Genomic DNA, 23,444 nt, shown 5'->3' with positions numbered 1-23,444 from the left:
GACAGTAATATACAGTTCTGTCTGTATAACAACGTTAACTGTTCTGATATGCTGTTGTTCCAACTTTCACATCTGTTATAAAAAGATGCAGAAAGCAAGAACTTCCCACTTACTTAGGTCAGTGGAGATACAGTCAATGCAGGCACTAATTCTAGAACCTGAATTTATTTTCTTTGGCATCACCATTTACCAATTGACATTGTAAGCAGAATAAAGATGTACTTATCATGCCTCTTGTAGCACAAATATAAAAATAATCTGCTGTCTTAAAAATAGTTTTTTGTAAATATCTACACATTATACTTTTATAAATAATGTTGCTTCAAGAAAAATACATCTACTTGCATAATAAAGATATCACTTAAAGTTACTTTTCATTTTGTAATAATTTATCACCAGAAACAGCATCACCATTTATAACATATTTACAAGAAACATGACCCACTCACTGTTGTGATGATTAATAACAATTATATATATATACATAACTATTTTTTCTTATTGATATCCTTGTTTTCATATGCAAAAGTTGTTTTCACAAAGCTCCTCTTTGAAAATTTTAATGGAATGCAGCTGGTTTTAAATGGTTTGGAACCATTGTAGTGTATGCTCTGTGACTAATTTTTTACTTGCTGGTAATTTTTGGTTTGGAACCATTTTAGTGTACGCTCTGTGACCAACTTTTCTTTTCTGGAATTTTTTGGTTTTTTCCTCTCTGCTTTGTTTAGCATTTTGTATCTTTTTTGTTTGTTTGTTTACTCTTTTTTGCGGTTATTATTATTATGAACTTGAAAACTGGTATACAGAAGATGCTGACAGGAGTAAATATCTACACATTATACTTTTATAAATAATGTTGCTTCAAGAAAAATACATCTACTTGCGTAATAAAGATATCACTTAGAGTTACTTTTCATTTTGTAATAATTTATCACCAGAAACAGCATCACCATTTATAACATATTTACAAGGAACATAACCCACTCACTGTTGTGATGATTAATAACAATTATATATATACATAACTATTTCTTCTTATTGATATCCTTCTTTTCATATGCAAAAGTTGTTTTCACAAAGCTCCTCTTTGAAACCTTTAATGGCATGTGGCAGGTTTTAAATGGTTTGGAACCATTGTAGTGTATGCTTTGTGACCAATTTTTTACTTACTGGTATTTTTTGGTTTGGAACCATTTTAGTGTACGCTCTGTGACCAACTTTTCTTTTCTGGAATTTTTTGGTTTTTTCCTTTCTGCTTTGTTTAGCATTTTGTTTCTTTTTTGTTTGTTTGTTTGTTTCCTCTTTTTTGTGGTTATTATTATGAACTTAAAAACTGGTATACAGAAGATGCTGACAGGAGAGAATTAAAGTCAAGGATGTCATTAAAAGATTAGGAGAAAGCCAGCATAATATCATGCAGGGCAAAGTTTGCTGTGTAAAACATAGCATTTGCATTTGCAAGTCAGAATATGAGTCTTTTTGACTAATAAACTGGGAAGATAGTGATTTTTAAAAGTTACCTGCAACTTACTTTGTGTTTTCAAAATGTTGTCTAAAGTGGCTTTAGCATACAACTTAAAGAAAAATTGTCACTTAATTTTTCCTGACTTTCTTCATATTGAGATTCTAGAAGCCTTAAGCCTATAGTTAGTTCCATGTTCTGTGTGCCTTGTTTTTTGCGGAGGTTATATGAGAATTTTTTGTTGAAGGGGCGCTCTATATAGACCTAACAGCACTAACAGCAGCAGGCTACAGCTAGATACTTAATTATTTCTTCTTTCAAGCTTGCTGAATAGTTTCCCTCATTGTATAGTGCGTAACTCCCATGGCCAGTTGCAAATATTGGTGGCCACATCATACCTTTTGCAAGAAACAAGAGCTACTACAAAGCTTCTCATTGAGGGTACTGTTGAAAAGGTGTTCAAATTATCAATAAGACTAACTGTAGGACTTCTTCCTGCTATGTAATCAGTTTCTATCAATTCCAAGTCATCTTCTGAAACATTCAAGATTTGCCCAACAGAGCGCCAATTTTTCTTTGTCTGTTTCTCCAATGGATCCAGCATCCTTTGCACATAGTGCAACAGACTCTGATTTTCATGGTTACGCAGCTGTAGCATTTCAGAGACTTTGCAATCTAAGAGTTCAATGGATGAAAGTGTTGATGAAGAAACGGTAATGGGGTTAGAATTGTAACATGAAATATGCTTTTTTGTATTACTATTGGTGGAAAAAGACATGCTTTAATTGTTAAGAATTGCCAAGGATTAAAATTGATTTATTTTTAAGAATGCAATGTTTGGCAGTGATTGGAAACTTAGTCTGGACAGTCCAGGTACAACAGATTAATTCAGGGGATGAGTTTACTTCCATTTTAACACCCATTTACGAGGCTACAATTGTGCATTTTATTGCACCAAGCTAAGAGGAGGGTACGTGTAGGAGATGAAATGCAACATCTGAATGACTAGTGGCACAGTTATCCCATTGCATAACAAGAATAAACAAGTAATCAACTTGGGTCTACCAAATGGCAGTATGTACGCCTCACCTGCTGGAATCAGATCAGTTTTTGTCTGGTCTTGTCTAAGCTCACTAGTGAGAGGCTCCTTGTGGTCATCAGCTGCTTGTGCATCTGAGAGAAATAAAATTAAGAAACACTTTGGTTATCCTAGAAAGCAACTTACTGATTACCATACAATCAGGAAAGCCTTAACCCGCTAACGCACTGAAGTGATTAACATATAACTTCTCCCTGTGATATCCATACATTATCCAACAAATTGGTAATGAGAATAATCAAATTTATTAGATTATTCTCATTACCAATTTGTTGGATAACAAGCATGTCTCGAATTTTGTGCAGCATTAGTTCATTTTCATCATTAAGAAACGTAAAACATTTCTGAGACATCACAATCTAGAAAACAGAGTTACATTTAAAAAACAGACCTGTCATTTGTAACATTAAAGTTGTGACAAAAGAATAAAGCAAATTTTAGCTAAAAAATGTGATCTACTATGGGGTTCCTTCAATCTGAGAATAACCCTCACTACCACACAATCACTGTACATAATATCATTAACATTGCTAATTGTGTTATCTCGAAAGGGTAAATGAGGCGTCGATAAAACTTTCGGTAGCCTGAGCTGAAATTTTTCACATTTAAAAGGCCTCAGAGGGAGAGTTATTCTGCTTATTTATTATTTTTCTTCTTCGGAGAATTCAGGATTAATTCTTTAATCCCTGAGAGTGACTAACATCTAATTTCTCCTTACAATATCACCCTTGAATCAAACATTAAGGTCATGAGAATAAAGGAAATGATGATGAACTGAAGAACCTCATGATTGTTGAAGAACCTTCCTTGCCAGCACAGTAGGAAATGTATAGAGAACAGTATGGAGAATATGCATACTGATGTTAGAGTGTGAAAGGATTAATGTGAAGAAGGAAGGACTGACTCCTCACCTGTTGGAATGAGTCCAATATTTGGCCTGTTATTCATGGGTTGTCTGAGGAGAAACTGCTCCTGCTCATCTTCTCGATTATCTGCAGAAAAAGAATGATCGATTTTTCAAAAGTCCAGAATATAACCGACCCTTATGTCTTTTTAGCTTAGTCCACAAACACTGATTTTAAGGAGAATACGGCCATGATGAGGTTAACTACAACATGACAGGACGGAAAATACGTGCACTGTAAGTACTTCCCGTTGTCCCATACAAAGCCTTAGAAAACTTTTCTAAGGCTTTATATGGGACAACGGGAGGTACTTACAGTGCACGCGTTTTCCGTCCTGTCATGAGGTGCCTAAAAAAGCTAATAGTTGTGGGAAATCCTAGTGAAGATTGTGAGGCTCTTTACATCTTCCAGTATGTGATAAATCAAGGAAGTGCACTCCTTTGCTGCTCAGAGTTACTTAAGCTAAATTTCCTTTAGTACAGATGCCACTCTAACATTATCTAAGCTATCATCACTGTCAACTAAGTACTATGCTGAAGGTTGTGAAAGTAAGTCTGACCAGCCATACCATGAACAGTTCCACCATTGTCCTCTCTTCCCTCGGATCTTATCCCATGCAGTGGCACATGCTCATGTAAACCTACAAAAAAGTTTATTGACATATCACCACAAATGGCTTGGCTGTTAATTGATAAAATTGTAATACCAAAATGTTTATTTAAATAAGTGATTAATGATTTGTACGACTATCCAAGATCCCCATAGAGTAAATCCGAGAAATGATTTTGTTTTATCACATTAATAAGGTTCAATTATCCTTTGTTAATAATGATAGATGTTAGTTGGTATGTGCCATCACCCTTCAAGATCTTAGCACTTCGGATTACCCTTAAAACATCTCCCCAAGAACCCTCTATTCATTGTTTTATGTGTGTGTGTGTGCATCTGAGAGAGAGAGAGAGAGAGAGAGAGAGAGAGAGAGAGAGAGTTTGAAATAAGGGTTCAGGTGAAATAAAATTCAGATGTGTAAGTCTAACATTCATTTCCCAGAAGGAATTGCATTGCCACTCAAATGCACCCTGCCTCAGATTTTCCAGACCAGCTTTCTCGTTAGGGTGGGTTTATTTGAGAAAATCTTTTCATTAGTATTTAAACTTTGGTGACAGTGTATTAAATAAATGTCTCTTTAACCTAGAAATAAGTCAAAAGTTTCCAAAGAAAAAAGGTTGTGTTGTCAACTGAAAATAATGGAAACATTACTACATGAAAAAAAAAATGATCAGTTTGCTAAAATATCATGTTGTGTTGCAAATTGTTAATACGAATTCAGTGCTTAAGATACTATTCTCATAAAAGTTAACAACAGTGTTGCAAGGTACGACTTTCTCTTACCTTCAGAATACGGTGTTAAGCCATTCCTACATGAAATAATTCTTTTAATCACGTATAAAACAAAAATAAGCACAAGGATACTCGCTATGATCATCCCAACTATTGTTGAAGGTGTTATATTTCCATTTGATGTAACATTTTCTGATGATGCAGTAGGTTTCCTGACATTATCACTAGAAGTACTCTCAGTTTTATTTGCTTCAAAATTGTGACCAGGAAGAAGGGTAACAGCCGTGGCATAAGTTGTATCAACACTGGCTTCTGTAGAATTTTCCAAAGCTTCTTTGCAGAGCTTGTTTTGGAGGTTCTTAAGACATTGCCAGTCTTCTCCCATTCCAATTTCTTTACATTTCTTCATTCTACCTGTTTCGTCCACACTGGGACAACAAAAGTAGCACTCTTGACAGAAACCATTGTCATCGAGGTAATGTCTTTCAGGGCACTTGGTGCCGCATTTACGATTTTGAGATGGCGTGCACTGCTGAATAACGTTCTTTAAGCCACAGTCGTGGCAGGATCTACAACTCTCAAAGCCATGATTGTCTGAAAATGTCTTATTCAGTTGACATGGTTCGCATTTAATAGTGGTGTAGTTAGTGATCTTGGAACCACATTGTGGTACGAGTCCTAGTCCTGGCGGGCATTCAGGACACGCTATACACTCCGTTTGAGCTTCCGGATCATCCGGGTAGTATTTCAGGAAGTTTTGCATCAAAGGACATCTTGTGGGACCTCCTAACACAGATTGTGACCACAAGACTATCACTAAGATCAGCTGAAATTAAAGAGAAATAAAACATTTTGAGAAAAAAATTCAAGAAACTGCGACATAATATTCAAGTAACTACGATTACATTCGGCAAGTTCGAGTCGGAAATTTAAAAGGAAAAATTTAATTTAAATAGAATCTTTTTCGACCACTCTTGTTTATCGAGATAACCAGTCAGACATAATTTATATGTAACTGGCAGTGACTGACCGACAGATTACCGACAGGCGGCCGACTGTTGGCCGACAGTTGGCCGACAGTTGGCTGCCTGTCGGTGGAGGGCAGCTGTTCTTCACAATTACCATAAACAATAACAGCCAATCTTCGTCGACTGTTTCAGTTACAAAAACCGATAAGTGAAATCAGTGAAGTCTATATGTTACTTGTTATAAACGTCCTCAAGTTCGTCGAGAAATCTGAACTAGATTAAGATTGCGAAAATGGTTACATACTGACGTGCTTACGAACTACGGTGAACAGAGTATTTGGAAATATTCACCTTTACGGCACCCTTAAAAGCCTTCATGCCACGATTGTTATTTTTGGTTCGTTTGTTGCCCTGTAAAAAGAAATAAACACACATGCTTATTCGAACCTTACTAAAAGTCTGCCAGAGTTATTCGTAGGAAAAATTTATGGATTGATTACTCGGTAACCTACCCTTTTTGTACGGCTCAGCCTGTGTTTCCGTTCGTATCGATGTCAAAGTAGATACTATAATTCCCAGATCTCGTGAGCGGAAAATTTCGTCGATAGAAAGCTTCCTAACAATAAGTTGAAAATACTGGACGTTAGCCGTAGGTAACAGTCTTATATAAGTCGCCGGAAATAACAGTTACGTCCTATCATCAATAGGACGTCTTTACGTCATACGTGACCCATCAGGTCAACGTTGTGCACGTACATCTTAGCAACTACCTTGTTATTTCATCTCTTACGAATCAATATTTTGCCTTGAGTCATAAATTAACCCTTTAACTCCCAGATAAAATTTGTCATTCTCCTTCCTGTCAACTACACAATTCTGATTATGTTAGTTCAGAGAATTTAGTATTGGATCAACTTATTATCCCCAAATTTATATTTTTCTTTATATTTATCACTTATCTAGTTGATATTATATTGATATTGTAAGGAGAAATTCTGTCCTGGTCACTCATGGGAGTTAAAGGGTTAAAAGATACTTGACAAGAACGGAGGAGATAATCTTAAGGTTTTCAGCTTCCTGGTGCTGCTGCGCCACGAAATACCGGTGGCCAAAGAAAATTCGAGATGAGGACTCCATTCTTTTAGAGTAAGGTCATACACAGTTTTGCAAGCGGACAAAATATTGCATTGTGTTCATTATTCAAATGCAAATACGCATTTGAATAATCGATTAACTTTCTGTGAATTTGAGCAAGATGAATATTGCGTAACCGCTTCCATAGAGCTGAATATTATACCGCTTCCAAGAGAAGCTGCGATATATTTTCTGGTTTTATTGACGCGTCCGTGATTAGTGCCTTTAGATAGAAAATTACAGCTAGTGTTTCAGTTCAGGATAAGACCCCGTGTAATCAAGATCGTTTCTGGAATAGAAGACAAGTCTTACACCGGAATACCTGATAAAGTAATCAACACCCGCCAAGGTTGCTTAGCAACAACTTATTTTGTGCTTGTGTTACTCGGTAGTTGTGATTCAAAGCGAAAGTCATCGCTAGTTTTTATCTCTCTATTTTGGTTCCTTTAATTGCCACAAGCGCGTTTCCAAATTGAGATTATTCTTTAAGCTATGATCACACAAATACTTAAGTTATTAAGTAAGTTATTCCTTGATGCAATTATTTTAGTTGACTGCTTTGATACAAGACAAAGGAATAAAGAAAGAAAGATCCTATATAGATTTAGTGTCGATCATGTGCACGTGTATCAACCCGGGAATTGAGATTCAATTCTACCTTGATAAGAAACATTTACATAATGTGACATTTAAAGTTTAATTATCAGAACTCGATAAGTCTGAAGTCGTCGGTTACCCTCGCCTGGGTCAACCAAAAACTATTGATCAGCATTGTTGTTACTGAGTCCCTTTTTACCACTGTAAGCTTCTAAATCAATTGCAGAGAGAGGTGTAGATTTCACCGCGGCCATTACTGAAACAGAGAACTGAAGGTAACTTCATGCCAATTTAGCAGTTTTTTTTTCATTTTGAAATTACTGCAAGATCACTTATTTGCCAGCCTTCGATAGTTTGACTGCACAACTCGCATGGACACGAGAGATATTTAGGGTTGATTCAGCGCGCATTTTCACAGTTTTCAAAAATTCGGCAATATGTAAAACTTTGAAAATACGAGTGAAGAGGCTTACGAAGTTAACGTGTGTCCAAGACTTAGTTAGTGCAATGCCTGACCCCCTCTCCCGGATAAAGACGCTCCACAGGCCTCTATCGTGAATTTCTTTTTGTTGCTAATTGTGTAAAATTCCTATCTTATGACTTTACCGCGACAACGGAGAAAGGTTTGACAAATTTCCTATCAATGAATCAAAACGTCTATCATAAGGTACCTGGGTGATGCCCAGGGCTTGCTTCTCAGAATTACACTGTCTGAGGGTTAGTTAATAAAATTGGCCTGATAGGAGAACGACTATTTGCAGCTTTTATTTTCCGGAAACTTTAACCTCACGCTGCCTCGACGACTTGTGCCAGCCCAAGTTTTGCTGAGTCACGTTAAAAAATATCGAGCGAGCCCTACAAGCGGGCTGTTACCTCAGGAGTGATTAATTCACTCTTTTTTCTTTAATTTCTGTGCCCTGAAGATTTTCTACTCTCGTTTACCACAAAAGAGGACTCCAAACTACAGCCAAGATAAATGGTGAAACAGAGAATTAACTCTGAAGTGTAAATTAAAGTGCTACTTAAACCCATGAATAACCCATAGGGCGTTAGCCCTAATTAAGGGAAACAGGGAACCACACGAGGCAAAGAAAAAAATCTTTTGACCTCGGTGGGAATCGAACCCACGACCTCCGGATTAGATCTACCGTTACTCTGCCGACTGAGCTACGAGGTCGCGCAGAGAAAGTCGGGGACGATTTAGGATGGTGAATCGCGGCGAAGAGAAAGTAAGGGTACATATGAATGTTGTGCCGCGTAGCACTGGGAACACAAATGGTGAAACAGAGAATTAACTCTGAAGAGAACTCTGTCAAAAGATTTTTTTCTTTGCCTCGTGTGGTTCCCTGTTTCCCTTTATTAGGGCTAACGCCCTGTGGGTTATTCATGGGTTTAAGTAGCACTTTAATTTACACTTCAGAGTTAATTCTCTGTTTCACCATTTGTGTTCCCAGTGCTACGCGGCACAACATTCATACAGCCAAGATAGTTTTTTTCAGCATTTAATGGTTTACTACCCAACTCATAAACAAAAATAATTTCGTTGCGTCTATATAAGTTTACTATTTTATCTTAGAGTGCTGATTACCATTTTTCAAAGGGCAGGACTACCTAAGTTGCCCACCAATATTTAATTGCCAGTTCCCGGATCTTGATTGGAAAAGTGGATACGGGCAAGCACAGGTTACAAATGGGGGCGTAGCTTGGATTTTTTAAAGGTTTCCTCGGATTTGTCTGTTTTTGAAAACCTTAAGTATAAGTTTTGTACAGAATTGATAGCAAAAATATATTTTAAAAAAAGTAACCTCACATAGGAGTTTTAGGAGAAGCACCCCAGGAAACATCACCAAGCTATGCCCCAATACATAAACTAGAAAAGGATTATTACAACCATACAAAACTCATTACTACCTCAGAATTGATCACTGGGAAGGAACCTTTCGATTGAGTGACGTGAAATCAAAAGCTAAGTAATCGCACTGGCCAATCAAACAACTTTGATTTCAGCGTTATAACTGAGAAACCTGTGAGAAAACTTAAAGTCTGTAAATTAACGCATGAGAGCTGCTTTGTGCTCTTGGAAAAATCTCTTTTAATAATTCGCGATTGGTTTCAGTTTTGCATCTGGCTATGTGGTGGTGCGAATTTCTCGACGGCACAATGAAATATCAACAAGTCAAGTTACTTCGACACTCGATGGAAAAGTAATTAATCTGACTAAGCCAAGTTTAAAACTTCGGCGGGTCACAAACAGGATGACCTCAGAGCATGCATAATATCGAAAATATCCTTGTTAAAATTGATTCAGCACGCAGTGCTTACTTTCTTCTCAATGTGAGATCAAGCAATGCCAAGTGAATTAGGCTGTAGTATTTTCTCAGCCTTTCATAGTAAATTGAAAACCGAAATTAAGGAATACCATAAGGAAAGATAACTTCAGACAACCTTCCGTGTTCTATACCACCGGCCTGTTTGAAATTTGAAACATTCAGATATATAAGATACCGGCATATTTTGCTACAATAAAGAAACTCTGACCATGCATGCACAACATTAAAAAAATTTCGTCCTCAATTGCACTTAAGAGCGTTACCTAAAATTATTTACAACCTTACAACTAAGAGCAAAGATTAAAAAAGGTTACAAAAACCTAGAAAAATTATGTAAAATTTTCATCGAACTACCTAACATAGATTTCATTACAAAAATTGCCTAAATCTTCAAAACACCTGTTTAAAACGATCCTGTAGTCTAATCTTAAAACAAAATCTCTCGAACAACGTGTATCCCTACTTTCCAAAAATTTTATTCAGATCAATTTGATTTTCCTAAATATACAAAATCAGTTACGTTATTTACAAGACCGACTCAATAACTCTCAACTGTCACTGTTCTTAAAGTCCATGCGTGGTACATGATGTTAAAGAAACACCCAACAGCCTCCTGGGTACTGTCAATTCTTACCCTCCTCTGAACATCTGTCCTGTTTTTTCCTAAACCAGCTGATAATGTCGTTGGCAACATCGTTGCGTTCCAGCTCCTGGAGGACGTCTACGAACTCTTTTAGAGTCGCACATTTGTAACTACATAACTTTTCAATCAAAAGCCTTATTGCGCTGACTCCTGGCTTCCTGCACTCTCTCTCCAACACCTGAATGGTTTGTTTGGTAATTCCATACTCGTAAGCGACATGTTTCCAGTTCTTTTGGACTGGCGAGGAATCAGAATCTAGTTGCAGAATAGAATCCTCGACATCATATGGAAAGTCGGCGAGCTTGAAGTCTAATATAACGAAAGAACAATCAAATTGACAAAGTCAAAAGGAAAAAAAAGTAACAATTATAATCATCATCATCATCATCATCATCATCACAATAATGCTCATTTGAGGACACCCCCGGTGGAAGCTGCCCGCTAACGCCTAGAAGACGAGTGGGTACTGCAGGCGGGAACAGGGAGTAATGGAGGCTTCTTAAGTTGCTAATAACATTGATCTTACACTCAAAGGACGAGGATTCATTACTTGTCACTCATTTCCATACCTTCGGGGATGTCAATCGTAAGAACAAAATCTTTGTCGTCTCCTTGACCATCATAGCGAACTGTAATTGAATGAATTTAATTATGGTGAATTCACTGACAATTTGGCTTAAATGGAAAGGTATGATGATAGGGGAGAGAGTGTATGTGGTTCATTCAGTTTGGCCCTCATCAAACTTAACGGTCAATATCAGGCATTTTGTTTTGCAAGTTTTGTTAAAAACTATAAAAAAATAAAAATTAGATATCAGAGAAGAGGCAACAGCGCTCATGAGGAACAGCGCCAAATGAAGGGCTTTGTTCAGAGAACTATTTCACGGGTGTTTAACTTTTACCATTTTGGTCAAACGGAGACAAAAAGAATTCAAGAAGGCAATTTCACAGAGAAACAATAGTGCGGTTTTGGCTTCCATTTATCTGAGTGCTAAAGAAAATCAATAAACCTAGTAAATAGGCACGTGAAAATTTTGAACCACCCACCATCTAAGGACTCACTTCCTTGAGAAGCCATTAAACTTTCAGCAGAGTCAGTGTTGTTTTGAAAAGAGCCAACGGTTTCTGAAAATCAAATGGTGAAAAAAAAAAACCCAAATGAGATTGTCTTCAGAGTTAGAGTGACTCATACAGGTACCTCCTCAGGGGTCATTTTGTCTGAGCGAAGGGGGAACGGGAGTGTTCAACAGGTACCAAAAAGTATGAAAAAGAGATAAAAAGGGGGGCATTTTTTCACACACAACTTTTAGGTCTATACGTCTGGCCCGGTGGCTGACCCTTTCTTTTTTCAACCGACGATTCACTTCAAAATCACAAGCCTTGACCGAGTTCTGACATTTTTAACGAGGCCTGGCTATCAACATCTCTACCAGTAATACTAATTACACAAAAAAAGCAATATTCCTGCTGAAAAATGTGTAACCCTTTTGGAGAGGTAAAGAGTTCTCAAAAACTGTTTGGGAAGTTGTAAGAACACGGAGAGGTTCGAAAGAGGAAAAAAGTAGTCATCCTCAATACAGTGAAGAAAACGTACACAAAATTCAAGGTTTGCCAACTAGCTGAGTAGCTGTAACGTAATTTGGGGATTAGAACTCCGATCAGGTCTACGGAATCGGCCCTTTTCCTGGTAAACGAATGGAAAATTATCAGCATCATAATCTTACCTGGCAAAGAGCGACTCGGTGAATTCTCAGTGTCTCGTAAGGAGTTCAGTAGTATTCCAGCAGGATCTGCGACAACAAATTAAAGATCATTTTGAAAACGATCTGCGTTCCTTGTGCCAGGTCGCTGTGTGGAAACGGTCAAAAAGTGAGCAAGCCATAAGTGATAGAATCTCTTTTTGCTCATTCTTTTTGGCTTGATATCATGTCTATGACCTGTTTTATCCTCAAAAAGTCGACTACGTATAAAAGATTCAGTCCCCTGTGCTTTACCTTTCCATTTCAGAAAAGACAAGGTTGGTTAACTATTGAAGACTCGGGCTTTTATCATGATATCTGTCGTGTTGCGAAGGAAAATGTTACGAAAATATATATATTTCGAGTTAGCAAATTATGGATCCCACTCAAGTCACTCAAGAGGGCTATTAGGCCGAGGCTCCTTGTCGCTTAGATTATTTAGAACCCTTCACTAACGCTTTTCCTATTCTCATTTATTTTAGTATAATCTTACCTGTCTGTTCTGGCTTTTTCTTCTCAGAAATTCTGCATTTTATCCAGCAAACTATTGCAGTCGGTGTAAAGATGACGATCAAAACTATCGATCCTATTATTCCCAATATAGTCAACAGTGTCAAAGCTTTGCCTTTCCGTCCCTGAGTCTTTTTTTCCCCCGGAACACTTGCAGAGGCGTCGTTTCCTTTTGGTATTGGAACTCCTATACCTCCAGGAATCGAAGTTGAATCGATTCCACGATACAATGACGATGGTTGTGGCATGATAACCTGCGTGAATTCTATGCTTGTAGAGGAACGGTTTCCTACTACTAGAGACAAAACGCTCATCAGCGATGAACGCTGTGGCTTTACGCTTGGAGTCGACGCTATACTCGTCGAGGTAACACTTTCTACTGAGAATAAAACTTTTATAGACGCTACAATTGCTGTAGACGAGCCACCGCCTAAAGGAGATGAGAGTTGTGGCCAAATGCTAGAAGAAGGTTGTATTGAAAAAGTTGTGGTTGAGACTGTTGCTGGCGTAGTTTCTCTGCAATCAGTGATGTGGCCATCAAAGAAATACCCTTTGGGACATTTACGTCCACATTTGCGATTTTGGTCCGAGGTACATTCTTGAAGAACATTTCGTAGACCGCAGTCCTGACAGGGTTTGCAGCTTTCCACTCCATGGCTATTGGAGTAGGTCACGTTTTCTTTGCATTGGACGCATTCTATCTTAGTATCATCTGTGATCGATGAACCACATTGAATGTTCAGCCCGTTACCCTCAGGACACTCTGGACACGGTATACATGCTTTGAATTCACCGCTGGTACTCAGTTTCCAAAAGTTTTGAGCCATTGGACATAAGTGATGACCTTCTACCACGGATGCCATCATCCAGAGAAGAAACAGACGTTGAATTGTTTTCTGAAAAATCAAAATGAAGGCAATACAATTGACCATTCTTTACAATTTCTGTAATTAATCGTAAAAAACAGTTCATTTTAATCCGTGTGCGCTTTCTAACCGCTGTTCGGGAATTGCGCCCGTGCTCCTTCCCGCGTAGGAGGACCGAAGACTGGATCCGAAAAAACGGCGGAAATCATATTATGTGTGACCGGAAGGAGCTATCAACCACCCAAATGTAAACATGTAAATGTAAACATGTAAATGTAAACATGTAAATGTAAACATGTAAATGTAAACATGTAAATATAAGTGTGTACTAGACACACGTCGCAGTAGAGAGAGAGGGCCATTAATTTTTCCGTATATAATACACAGAAAACTTTGGTTAAGACTAACGAAACAAGATATAATCCTGAAAATAGGCATGTTGTGAACTTAAAATCAACACTTAGGCTAACTAGAGAAATAATCACATGATAATTTGCATTAAATAATCATTTACATACTATGCTGCGGAGCGAGATGAACTTTAGGATCTAGATTCTTTTTTTCCTTTAAGAACTAAATGTACAAGTCAACGTTGTTGGTAAGACTATGAGGCGAGCAGAACTTCTAAGAGTTTACAAACAACAAAACTAAACTGTAGATTTCCCCAAGGCAATGTATTAATTTGCGAAGGAAAACAATGCGCTAACTCAGCGTGATTTCAAAATGATGGAAAAAAAATTTGAAATCCTTCTCTTATATATATTGGTGCATTATTAATAGCTAATGAAAGGTTCAAACAGTCTAGGGAACGGACACTTACCATTTTTTATATCAACGAGAAACTCCTTTTGAAAAGGCTTGCGGCGTGACGGTTTCTGGAAACAAGAAACACACACTTTAATATCGACCGTGATATATATTGCCGGGAAAATTCGGCTAAGTATTTACTTATCCAAGCTAAAATCTTTCAAAGTTCCTGAAGGTCACGTCTTAGTTAGTGATCAAACCGCAGACGAGGGAACATGTCATCGCTTTCAAAGTATAGCATACTCATACCCGTTTGCAATCACGATTACGTGACGGTGTGCTTTTTGATTCTTGAAGTATGTTCGCAGTATGAGCAACAAATAAATCGCTTTTTGCCAAATTAAGTCACAGCTGTCCTCCGCTTGAGATATCTCGCCACCTTATCAGTGCTACAGGCGTATATTGGATCGCAATATTAATTGCTTACGGAGCTTTGACAGAATATTTCTTTACTTGGGGATGACGCAAAGTGAGACGACAGGGGGCGGATCAATCAGTCATGTGATCGTCCTCTGTTAGACGTGGGTTTGCGCTAAATCTACGAAAACCTCGCAGGAAAAAAAAACAGGAAGCAATTATTACTGCATTTGTGCGTCGCAGTTACAACCTTCAAAAACACAACCACGACGGGCGTTTCAATCAGCTTTGTTATTTTGAAATCACTTCAAGATCACTTATGCACCTAGCCTGCGAAAGTTTGACAATTCAACTCGCGAGTTCATACTCCAAAATAAATGACCGCTTTCGCTTTTCGGGTGGTCTAGAGACACGACATCATTGATGTGTTTGAAAATTGACACTTCTCCTCCATTTTCCGCCAAGGGTTAATTAATAAATAACACTTAATTGTTTGAAAATGAGGTATTTAACCTCTGCATTATTAAAATATGGTAAAATCTGCGACCAGTAGTTTTATGAAAAATAACGAAATCTTTTTATGAACACTCTGACAGAAGTATAAATGCTCTTACAGAGACAAACATGTTGAGTTAAATCTGTTTTATCTACAGTACAAAGAGTATAAATCAGCCTGAATAAGCTTTGTTAAGCAGAATAGACATGACATGCCTGTCGTAAGCGACCGAGATTGAGAGATCATAATAGAGATCATAGCTATTGAGAACGTGCCACTCCTCAGCGATTTTAACGCCGAATAAACATTTTATGAAATATTGCTGAGCTAGAAAATCATAGCCAAAACCAACAAATAATTGTAAACGAGCTGTTTTTTTTTTTAACAGGATTATTCTGTTTGGTGTGTTTACTGAACCGGATGCGGGCTTGCTTATGGGAAAACACGACTTTCTTCTTTTTTAATCACTTTATTTTTTTAAATATTCAATAGCAGTGAAATGTCGATTATATGTTAGAGAGAAAAAAAATCCCCTACGTTGTCTTTAGTTGGCATAATTTGAATCCTCTTTTGATTTAGGTCTAATATATTTTTTAGAAGTATAGCAAAATGTTTAATTTCCAAAAAATATGTTTACTTAATTTTAGTCTGTTGTCATCGTGGCTAATATTCTTGATTCGTGAAACGCCAAAGGCGACCGTAAGGAGAATGAAGCTAATTCTGCACCCTTGAATATCAACTGAACTACAACACAGCTCTTGTTTTAGCATTTTAAACGATACAGGGCGAGTACAGGAACTGTCAATGTTCGATTTTATTTTATCAACCACCGTAAAAGTCTGACCTCAGACATAACAACAACAAACGAACAACAAATCAAAATGCTGGGATTTGGTAACGAAGGTCATCTGAAAATTTGGCTCGACTCTCACGTTATTCTCTGGAGAGAAGGAAAATATACCTCTATGTACAAATATGTACTACACAGACCATTTTGCGTGTGATTGAAGGCGAAAAATTCAAATTGTGTAGGTTCAGAAATTAAGCATTATTTCAAATGCAAAATTTCACAGTCTAGCCACAGGAAGGGTGGTGAATGCTGAAATCCAAGACTCGTGAGACGCTGAAAATTCGAAACCGAAAACTCTACAGTTATTACCATCACTTCATTCGGATTCTTGTGTGGTACCGTAATAAATAAGGGCAAAGATATCACATCAGAGTTGAGACATTCCCTACGCGTTCCTTTTAGCGATATACACCTTTTACACCGCATTAATCATGCATAATCGAAGGTGATCATACATAGAGGCTTGAGAGACATGAAGACTTATCGCAAAGGTCAATGAGGTTTCAAGATAGGATAACAGTTTAGGTGGATCGCACGATTTTTCAGGTACCATTTGCTAACACTGATACGATTAGATTAGATAGTTATGCAAATTTGTGTCTGAATAGTAGAAATAACGCAATGAAGTAGAGCAAGTTGGACAAATAGCAGCTTAAGTTTATCAGAACTTAAATCTTTTTTGATTATCAATGTCTGAAAGCATGATTCGACCAAAACTATTGTCTAGCAATGCTATACAAGGTCTTTACCAAAGACTTGCAATAATTCTTGTTAACGACGTACAGTTCACCGTGACGATTTACGAAGGGAGAAAGTATGCTTGCTCGGCATGAATTGCAGATGACGAAACAGGAAAAAATGCCGATCTTGAGCACATTCGTAAAAAGCTTTTAAAAAAGATAGCTTCTGACCGACTATGATTCAAAATCATTGTGTTTGATATTGAGGGAAAACTCTTCAGAGTCTTAAGGTGTAATGTTACTTTCTGCAAACTACTCATTTCGCCACCAGCCGTGATATTTACTGCCGCAAATCTCCAGCTCTATCCCTATTCCCCGCCAAGAAACACGCAAACTGAAGCTTTTGCAGGCTTGGTAATAAATGATGATCAAACCTTTGACAGGTAAGGTAAACCTTTTGCCATTTATGGCATACACATACCAAAACACAAGGCTTGATTTCGTGACAATTTGACTCTTGCGCTACAGTCTCGAGAGTTGCTTTTTGACAATTTAGTTAAAGCTGTCCTCTGCTTGTGGTAATTCACCACGATATTGGTGCCTTGGTCCTACTTAAGTTCGAATTGCACCAGGTTATGGCTCCTGATTACACCAAGTAATAGTACTAGATGCTTACGCAGCACAAAAAGCAGTCTTCGATTTTATTTAAGCGATGACATATGCGAGTGGGCGGACCATGCAATCGTGACCCATCCGGTGTCACATTTCTTAGATGTTTATCTATCTCGATAGCTCGTCTCTCTAAATTTAAAGACTGTGAAAATTTGTGCTTGTGTCCGTTTTCAACCTAGTATCTAACCACAATGAAAATTTCAATCAGATTTGTTATGTTGAAATCACTTCAAAGTCAATGATGACTGATGATGCAATTCACGATATCTCAATTTCCGCAAGCGACACCTTTCTAGAGGGTCTTAGAGAAATACCTAAAACGTGACATCATCGGTATGTTAGAAACTAGGCCCACATGCAAATTTTCTAGAAGTTTCCAGTCCACGGACTTGAACAAGTTCACACTTGTCCAACGGAGATCTTTGATCAAGGACACAAATAACCTCATTTGCATGTATCGCCAAAATAACTGACAATATATAAAATCAAGTCACATTTAATTGTATTAATGAGTCAATTCTTACACTCTGTCAATGAACGGACGCCTTCAGTGAAGATTCTTAACGATGTACCAAATTTTCGTGAGCCGCAGTAGTGTTTAGCTTAATAAGTTAACATGCCAAGGAAGACAGGTTCTTAGGTCGTAGCGCAAAAGGAAAGTAATTTTTCAGACCCTGTGGAATGCGGGGTTTCCCCTAACATTGCGTCATCAAATTCCGCGGGGGCATTATTTGCTTGTGAATTTTGCTGGCTCACTGAAACAGACTGATTACTCCCGAGAATCAAGATCGTTTTAGAAGCCTTCTCAGGTATGAGTTATTTCCATTTGGATAAATATTTTCAAACTTTTTTCGAACAATTACAAATAGCACAACAATTCGCGTTGTGATAGCCACATTCAACTGTTCTTCCGTCAAACCTCAATTCAACTCAGTTTTGCCGACCACGCAACTGACGGAGTCATCCCTACAAGGAAATTTATATTGCGAAACATTTGTAACGGAAATAAGTACTCACAACGGGGAGATTTTAAAAACGAATATAAAAAGGAAGTGGTAGGCGAGCGAAAGACTTGGCACACAGAATACTTACCTGTACCTTTTGATCTTAGAAATAGGTATTCAAAAGAATAAAATTTAATTGTGTTGATAGAGTTTATTTCTTCTCGTTTGGGTAGGAGAATGCATTCTGTCTCTCTTTGTCATCCAAGAACAATGACTGGTAAATTTACTGCGCATTAACTGAAAACTAAAAATTACCATGCATTTGTTCAAATTTATGTTTTTTTTAAGAGGTTTCTTAGATTTTAGTTTGATTACATCACTGTTTTTTTTTATTCTCGGCAGGTCAAAGTACAAGAAACGTACGTCATGTCTGCTGTATCTAATACAGATTTGTTTGTGACGATTTCAATTCTTTACATGGTAGGTTGATAAACAAATCTTCATTAAAAATATTTGCCTCCTGGTGTAACTCAAAACACGAAGTAAGCCATGTTCAATTATGCATGGCAAAAAGATTTCGTTGAATGAATATTTATCAGTTTTTTGCATGACAAAAAGACCATCTAAACTATTTCCGAGAGCGGTTAGGATTAATTCATGAACGGAAAAAGTGTTTCCTTTGCGATTGTATTATTTGAAAAATGCAGACAATTCGCTAAAACCCAACAAACTTCCCGATCATCTAATTAAAGATTAGGCAACCTATTTTAGGGATCGAGCAAGGACTTTGCTTTAAAGGAAGTACTTCGTTGAACCCGACAGCTGTAAAGAAAGTGAAAGCAAAACGTGTTAGGGAGCTCGAAGAGGGGTGCTTGCTGACTTGTTTTTGTATTTACTTTTTTCTTTCCATTTTTTTACTTATCTTTTAGCCTTGGATAAGGTTTTAATGATATTCGCTGCTATTTCAGTGATTATTTTTCAAATCCGCAACCAGTAAAGAATTATTTGATTAAATAGGGATTTTTCCCTTCACTTTCGATGCGATCTCAACAAGTATATGAGCTATATCGAAAGTGAAAATAAACAAGAAATTCCGTAATACTATTTGTAATATTTCGCCCGCTTTGCACAACGGCAAGAAACACACCGTATTTATTTGGCTATAAGCCGAGCGATTTTTACAAAAATTCACGCTAATATTTGAAAAAATCTGAGCTATAGAAGGGGGTTCGGCTCATAGCCGAGATTTTTCCTAAAACAAAACTTTTTGGATTTATTAGAACAATGATAAATGGGCACGTATTCGCGTATAAGCCGAGCGAAATAAATAAATTAAACTCAGGGTATTGTATGTTGACTCCGTTAGGTCGGCACGAAATCAATCCCAAACCAACAGCCGCTTTTTCTGGCGATTTCAGAGTTGTTTTCGACGGCTTCCGCTTCTGCGACAATTTTAAGCTTGAGCGAGAGGTTGCACGATGTACGACGAGCTTTTAGCAAGATAACGGATTGACGAACACTGTGTTCTAAAATAGGTCTCGGCTTGTAACCGAATGTTTTGGTTTAATTTTTCGTGATGGTGCCGCTGAGGGGTCTCGGCTTATAGCAAAATAAATACGGTAACTTGAATTTCACCATTGCTAGCACTATCTCGAATGACAGAGCTGCCAAATGTTGGGCATCGTTCTTCATTGATCAAAACACATTCCGGGCAAGATTTGACTTCTGTGAAGTGACCGACCGTTTAATAAGTAGAGACACAGCCTCAGAGAGGTATTTCCTGCCTCCTTATATCATTGCTTTACCTGCTTTCCGGATCAAGTCAACCCCCCCGGGCGCATAAAGTACCGAGGACGGGGCGGATGGAACCTTCTTTTTGTTTCCTCAATATTTTGAAAATATTTCACCCCCAAATGTATAGTCTGTTAAGTTATCTACAGATGCTGAACCATACATCAATTATTTAACAATGCACTGGCTAAAACAACAATTCATTGTTAGTTTTCAGTACAAGTAGCGTTTAGTAGGAGCTGCAGGTGGAATCAGTTGACTATCTCGAGCACCAATGGAGTTGAATGTTTTCCCTGTCCCGAATGTCCCGATGGCCAAGGCATGGTCCCACAGTGTGGATCTCGTGTCACCACGAACGTCACAGTGGAGTGTGTAGAATGTACACCTGGCAAATCGTACTCGAATAACCATGATATCTCCTCGTGTAAGCCGTGCACTATCTGCGACCCTAACGAAGAAACGATCAGCCCTTGTACTGCCACGAAGAATGCAGTTTGTGGAGAGTGCAATGCTGGGTATGTAAACAAAGCGGTGTTTGGGCAAAAGAATCTCTAAAGAGATAGTGTATCAGGTTTTTTTTTCGCCGAAAAACAATAACTGCAGGTATGATATCTTTCAAAAGCAGACATCACCTTATGAAGAGAGCATAACATCATGCTGTCAGTTGAAAAATTGCAGTGCTGTTCTTTGTACAGTTTAGTCCAACTTTCATTTGTCGGAGTAATTTTTATGCTGATTTTTACACCAAATTCTCGTAACTAATTTAAAAGGAGATATGTAGCAGCTGGAGGGGAGAATTAACAATCGGATCTTGGGAGGTAAAAGGTCAATTTTAAAAAGCCTGAGCTGAGATTTTTTTTAAACTCTACCTCATCCTCATCAATTGAAGTTATCAAAGCGCAATTTTTTTTATCATGCACGCGTTATAATGATTATGCATAGTAAAGATACGCAACGCAATACTGGTGAAATATCATTATTGAAGGTTATCTGAATGTTTTTCCGCGTTTCGTGACAGCTTCTATCGAGCTATAACCGGAGATTGCAAACCTTGTATGAGATGTTGTGCTGACAGGAAAGACGAAGATATAGAGAAACAGTGCAGTGATCAGTCCAATCTCCCAGCAAACCAGATATGTCGATACGATGTCAACACCATCAAATGCGCGTCTACTGTTTACAGAACAACTGCGTCTGCTGTGTTAGTATCCACGGCTCCTGCAATCACACATGACAAGATGGCCTACCGCTCTGAGGACAGAGGCAGTGCTAGTACTATTTGGCTTATAGCCGTTGCGGCTTGTGTTGCTTTTACTGTGTGTGTCTCCTTTGGAGTGATGTTATTTGTCTGCTACAGAAAGCAATTTTTGTCACTGTATTTGTGCTACACAAGAGCGCATGCCGACGGAGACTTCGTGACTTCAACTCGTAAGTATCTAGTCATGCTCAGGACCAGGATAAAAGAAATTACACACATCTTTTCATATTTTTAACCATATTTTGGTTACAAAATTAAAAGTAGCGACCAAAATATGTTTTGAATCATATCGACTGTTTTCACACCATACCCCTCTCTCGGAGTTAAAATTGCTTTAGAATGGGTCATTTATAGAAACTCTTTAGCTTAAGTCTATCCTTTCCTCTGATAAATTAAATGAAATCATCGATTTTGGTAGATGGACAGGTAAGCATTTGTTCTATTCGTAGAACTGAGTGTAATCTCCCCTCAAATATACAGTAGAAAAGAAGAAGTTATACTTTTGATTTTAACAAGCCGACATGTTTGCTTCCTTTACAGCAACTCAAGTTGTATGTAATCAGCCTTCAAGTCCTCCGATTGTGACTGGGAATGACTCTCCTAAATTGCAAATGGTATGACCTCCGTAACTTTCATAGCCAAGTGAACAGGAGGGATATCTACAGACACTAAACCTGCATGGCATTGCGGCCCACGTAGCCTTTTTTGGTTAATATTCTGATTATAAAGAACTACTGACATTTACCCAAGTCAACATTATTAACAAAGACGATGCAGCCCAGAGGATAAATAATGACCGCTTCCTGACGAAAAACCTGACTGAAACCCATCGATAAAATGCTAAGATATTTTAACTTAACGTTATATTTAACAAGATAAGGAAAATAAGTGATTTGGATTAGACCACAGTATTCGTATTTATTTTCTAATCTTATGTTAGTTATGTTAGTGAGCTATTTGCAAATGCGACGAAATTTGGCACCGAGCTCCTCTTTAAGGTGTAAACAAGAAGGGCTCCCTCGAGATCCTTTTTCACTCGTTAGGACTCAGAATTACATAATTTATAGTAGCCTTGATAGCACATGAGATACATTGTGGATCAGATATGGAATGCTACGATCGGCGAAAAAATTTTTGCCACATCACCAGTGGGACCACATTCATAGTCTGGAAGAGCTCATCAGTTACATCCCTTATATCCCTCCATCCCTCTTTCTCCAGTTTTTCAATATTGCTCTTTGTTTCCTTTGATTGTGCAACATTGAATTGAAGAAGAGGGTATTAAAGAGAACTGTCGTTAATTTATCATGTTACTTTTTAAAACTTCCTAATAGGAGTAGCGTGAACGATGCCATTGATATTTGTCAAACAGTTTTGTCGCGGATTGCTTTGCTTTAGTTAAATGTATAAGCAAGCCCTGATTTACGAAAGTCGATAAGGGATCAGGTGCAATCCCAAAATGTTTTTGAAATCCAAAAAATTTTTTAATCGTAGAAACAGGATTTTTTAATAAAAATTCTGTTTAAAAAGTTTTACGATCCAAACAACATTTACAAATCCTGAACAAAAGAATAATTTAAAAGTTTTTCGGGATTTCAACAACAACAACAACATACTTTATTGACTTTCCCCAAGGGGGCTTTTCAAAGACAATGTTATAAAAATAATCCTATTACAATTAAAAATCCTATTTACAATTAAAAATGTTTTAAAATCTGAATGTTCTAAAAGAAAAATGAAAGCATACAAATATATAAAATTACAACTCTGTGAGTAATTTGGTCCTTAAACGTTTTTTAAAAACCTTAACGGAGTTGCACAGTTTTAAGGAATTATCCAAGGAGTTCCATAAGTTTACAGTTCTATAGAAAAATGTTCTCTGACCGCTAGCTGTTCTAAAGAATGGAATTTGCAAAAGCTGCGAATTTCTGGTGCTACGTCGACTAACCTCGGCGCGCTTTATGAATTTTGATGAGAGGTAATCTGGAGCCTGAC

General features: G+C 37.6%; 3 protein-coding genes across 8 annotated transcripts; 1 reads left to right on the top strand and 2 right to left on the bottom strand.

Annotated features, from left to right (window-relative positions):
• Positions 1 to 149: 149 nt before the first annotated feature.
• Positions 150 to 6,527, bottom strand: LOC149046631 (uncharacterized). The gene is made up of 7 exons (XM_089204426.1): positions 6,288 to 6,527; positions 6,127 to 6,186; positions 4,859 to 5,633; positions 4,035 to 4,106; positions 3,473 to 3,553; positions 2,552 to 2,635; positions 150 to 2,137 (listed from the first exon to the last, which is right to left on the bottom strand). The coding sequence occupies exons 2-7, from the start codon at positions 6,151 to 6,153 to the stop codon at positions 1,803 to 1,805; spliced, it is 1,374 nt and encodes a 457-aa protein (XP_089060552.1). The 5' UTR covers positions 6,154 to 6,186; positions 6,288 to 6,527; the 3' UTR covers positions 150 to 1,802.
• Positions 6,528 to 10,294: 3,767 nt separating this feature from the next.
• LOC113673554 (uncharacterized) lies at positions 10,295 to 17,465 on the bottom strand. Of its 5 annotated transcripts, none has more exons than XM_089204397.1 (7): positions 17,266 to 17,465; positions 14,415 to 14,469; positions 12,712 to 13,624; positions 12,204 to 12,269; positions 11,527 to 11,604; positions 11,049 to 11,108; positions 10,295 to 10,788 (listed from the first exon to the last, which is right to left on the bottom strand). In XM_089204397.1, exons 2-7 carry the CDS (start codon positions 14,415 to 14,417, stop codon positions 10,460 to 10,462), a joined length of 1,449 nt encoding a protein of 482 aa, XP_089060523.1. In that variant the 5' UTR covers positions 14,418 to 14,469; positions 17,266 to 17,465; the 3' UTR covers positions 10,295 to 10,459. The 5 variants fall into 5 exon arrangements, with proteins under 5 accessions (XP_089060523.1, XP_089060527.1, XP_089060522.1 ...); XM_089204401.1 differs by having other exon boundaries at positions 11,542 to 11,604; XM_089204396.1 differs by lacking the exon at positions 17,266 to 17,465 and adding an exon at positions 14,651 to 14,890.
• Positions 17,466 to 17,948: 483 nt separating this feature from the next.
• Positions 17,949 to 23,153, top strand: LOC113673569 (tumor necrosis factor receptor superfamily member 19). 2 transcript variants are annotated; one of them, XM_089204406.1, is made up of 6 exons: positions 17,964 to 18,265; positions 18,634 to 18,677; positions 18,803 to 18,880; positions 20,402 to 20,706; positions 21,210 to 21,619; positions 21,990 to 23,153. In XM_089204406.1, exons 3-6 carry the CDS (start codon positions 18,827 to 18,829, stop codon positions 22,067 to 22,069), a joined length of 849 nt encoding a protein of 282 aa, XP_089060532.1. In that variant the 5' UTR covers positions 17,964 to 18,265; positions 18,634 to 18,677; positions 18,803 to 18,826; the 3' UTR covers positions 22,070 to 23,153. The 2 variants fall into 2 exon arrangements, with proteins under 2 accessions (XP_089060530.1, XP_089060532.1); XM_089204404.1 differs by lacking the exon at positions 18,634 to 18,677 and having other exon boundaries at positions 17,949 to 18,265.
• The last annotated feature ends 291 nt before the right edge of the window (positions 23,154 to 23,444 follow it).

This window comes from Pocillopora damicornis, chromosome 4 (assembly GCF_964200805.1).
Source record: "Pocillopora damicornis chromosome 4, jaPocDami1.2, whole genome shotgun sequence".
Taxonomy (NCBI): domain Eukaryota; kingdom Metazoa; phylum Cnidaria; class Anthozoa; order Scleractinia; family Pocilloporidae; genus Pocillopora; species Pocillopora damicornis.
The sequence above is the reverse complement of the archived record's forward strand: the minus strand, read 5'-3'. Positions and strand labels throughout refer to the sequence as shown.

What these genes read in the sequence shown, in the direction of transcription:
- LOC149046631 (XM_089204426.1), bottom strand. Translation starts at nt 6,153, where the DNA reads ATGAAGGCTTTTAAGGGTGCCGTAAAG. An exon ending in CAATGGTGGAACTGTTCATG is followed by an intron (nt 3,554 to 4,034) that starts GTATGGCTGGTC and finishes CTTTTTCTGCAG; the next exon opens with ATAATCGAGAAGATGAGCAG. An exon ending in TATTGGACTCATTCCAACAG is followed by an intron (nt 2,636 to 3,472) that starts GTGAGGAGTCAG and finishes TATTTCTCTCAG; the next exon opens with ATGCACAAGCAGCTGATGAC.
- LOC113673554 (XM_089204397.1), bottom strand. An exon ending in GAAAAAGCCAGAACAGACAG is followed by an intron (nt 12,270 to 12,711) that starts GTAAGATTATAC and finishes TTGTTGTCGCAG; the next exon opens with ATCCTGCTGGAATACTACTG. An exon ending in ACCGAGTCGCTCTTTGCCAG is followed by an intron (nt 11,605 to 12,203) that starts GTAAGATTATGA and finishes TTTGATTTTCAG; the next exon opens with AAACCGTTGGCTCTTTTCAA.
- LOC113673569 (XM_089204404.1), top strand. Translation starts at nt 18,827, where the DNA reads ATGTCTGCTGTATCTAATACAGATTTGTTTGTGACGATTTCAATTCTT. An exon ending in CGATTTCAATTCTTTACATG is followed by an intron (nt 18,881 to 20,401) that starts GTAGGTTGATAA and finishes ATTCATTGTTAG; the next exon opens with TTTTCAGTACAAGTAGCGTT. An exon ending in TGTGGAGAGTGCAATGCTGG is followed by an intron (nt 20,707 to 21,209) that starts GTATGTAAACAA and finishes GTTTCGTGACAG; the next exon opens with CTTCTATCGAGCTATAACCG.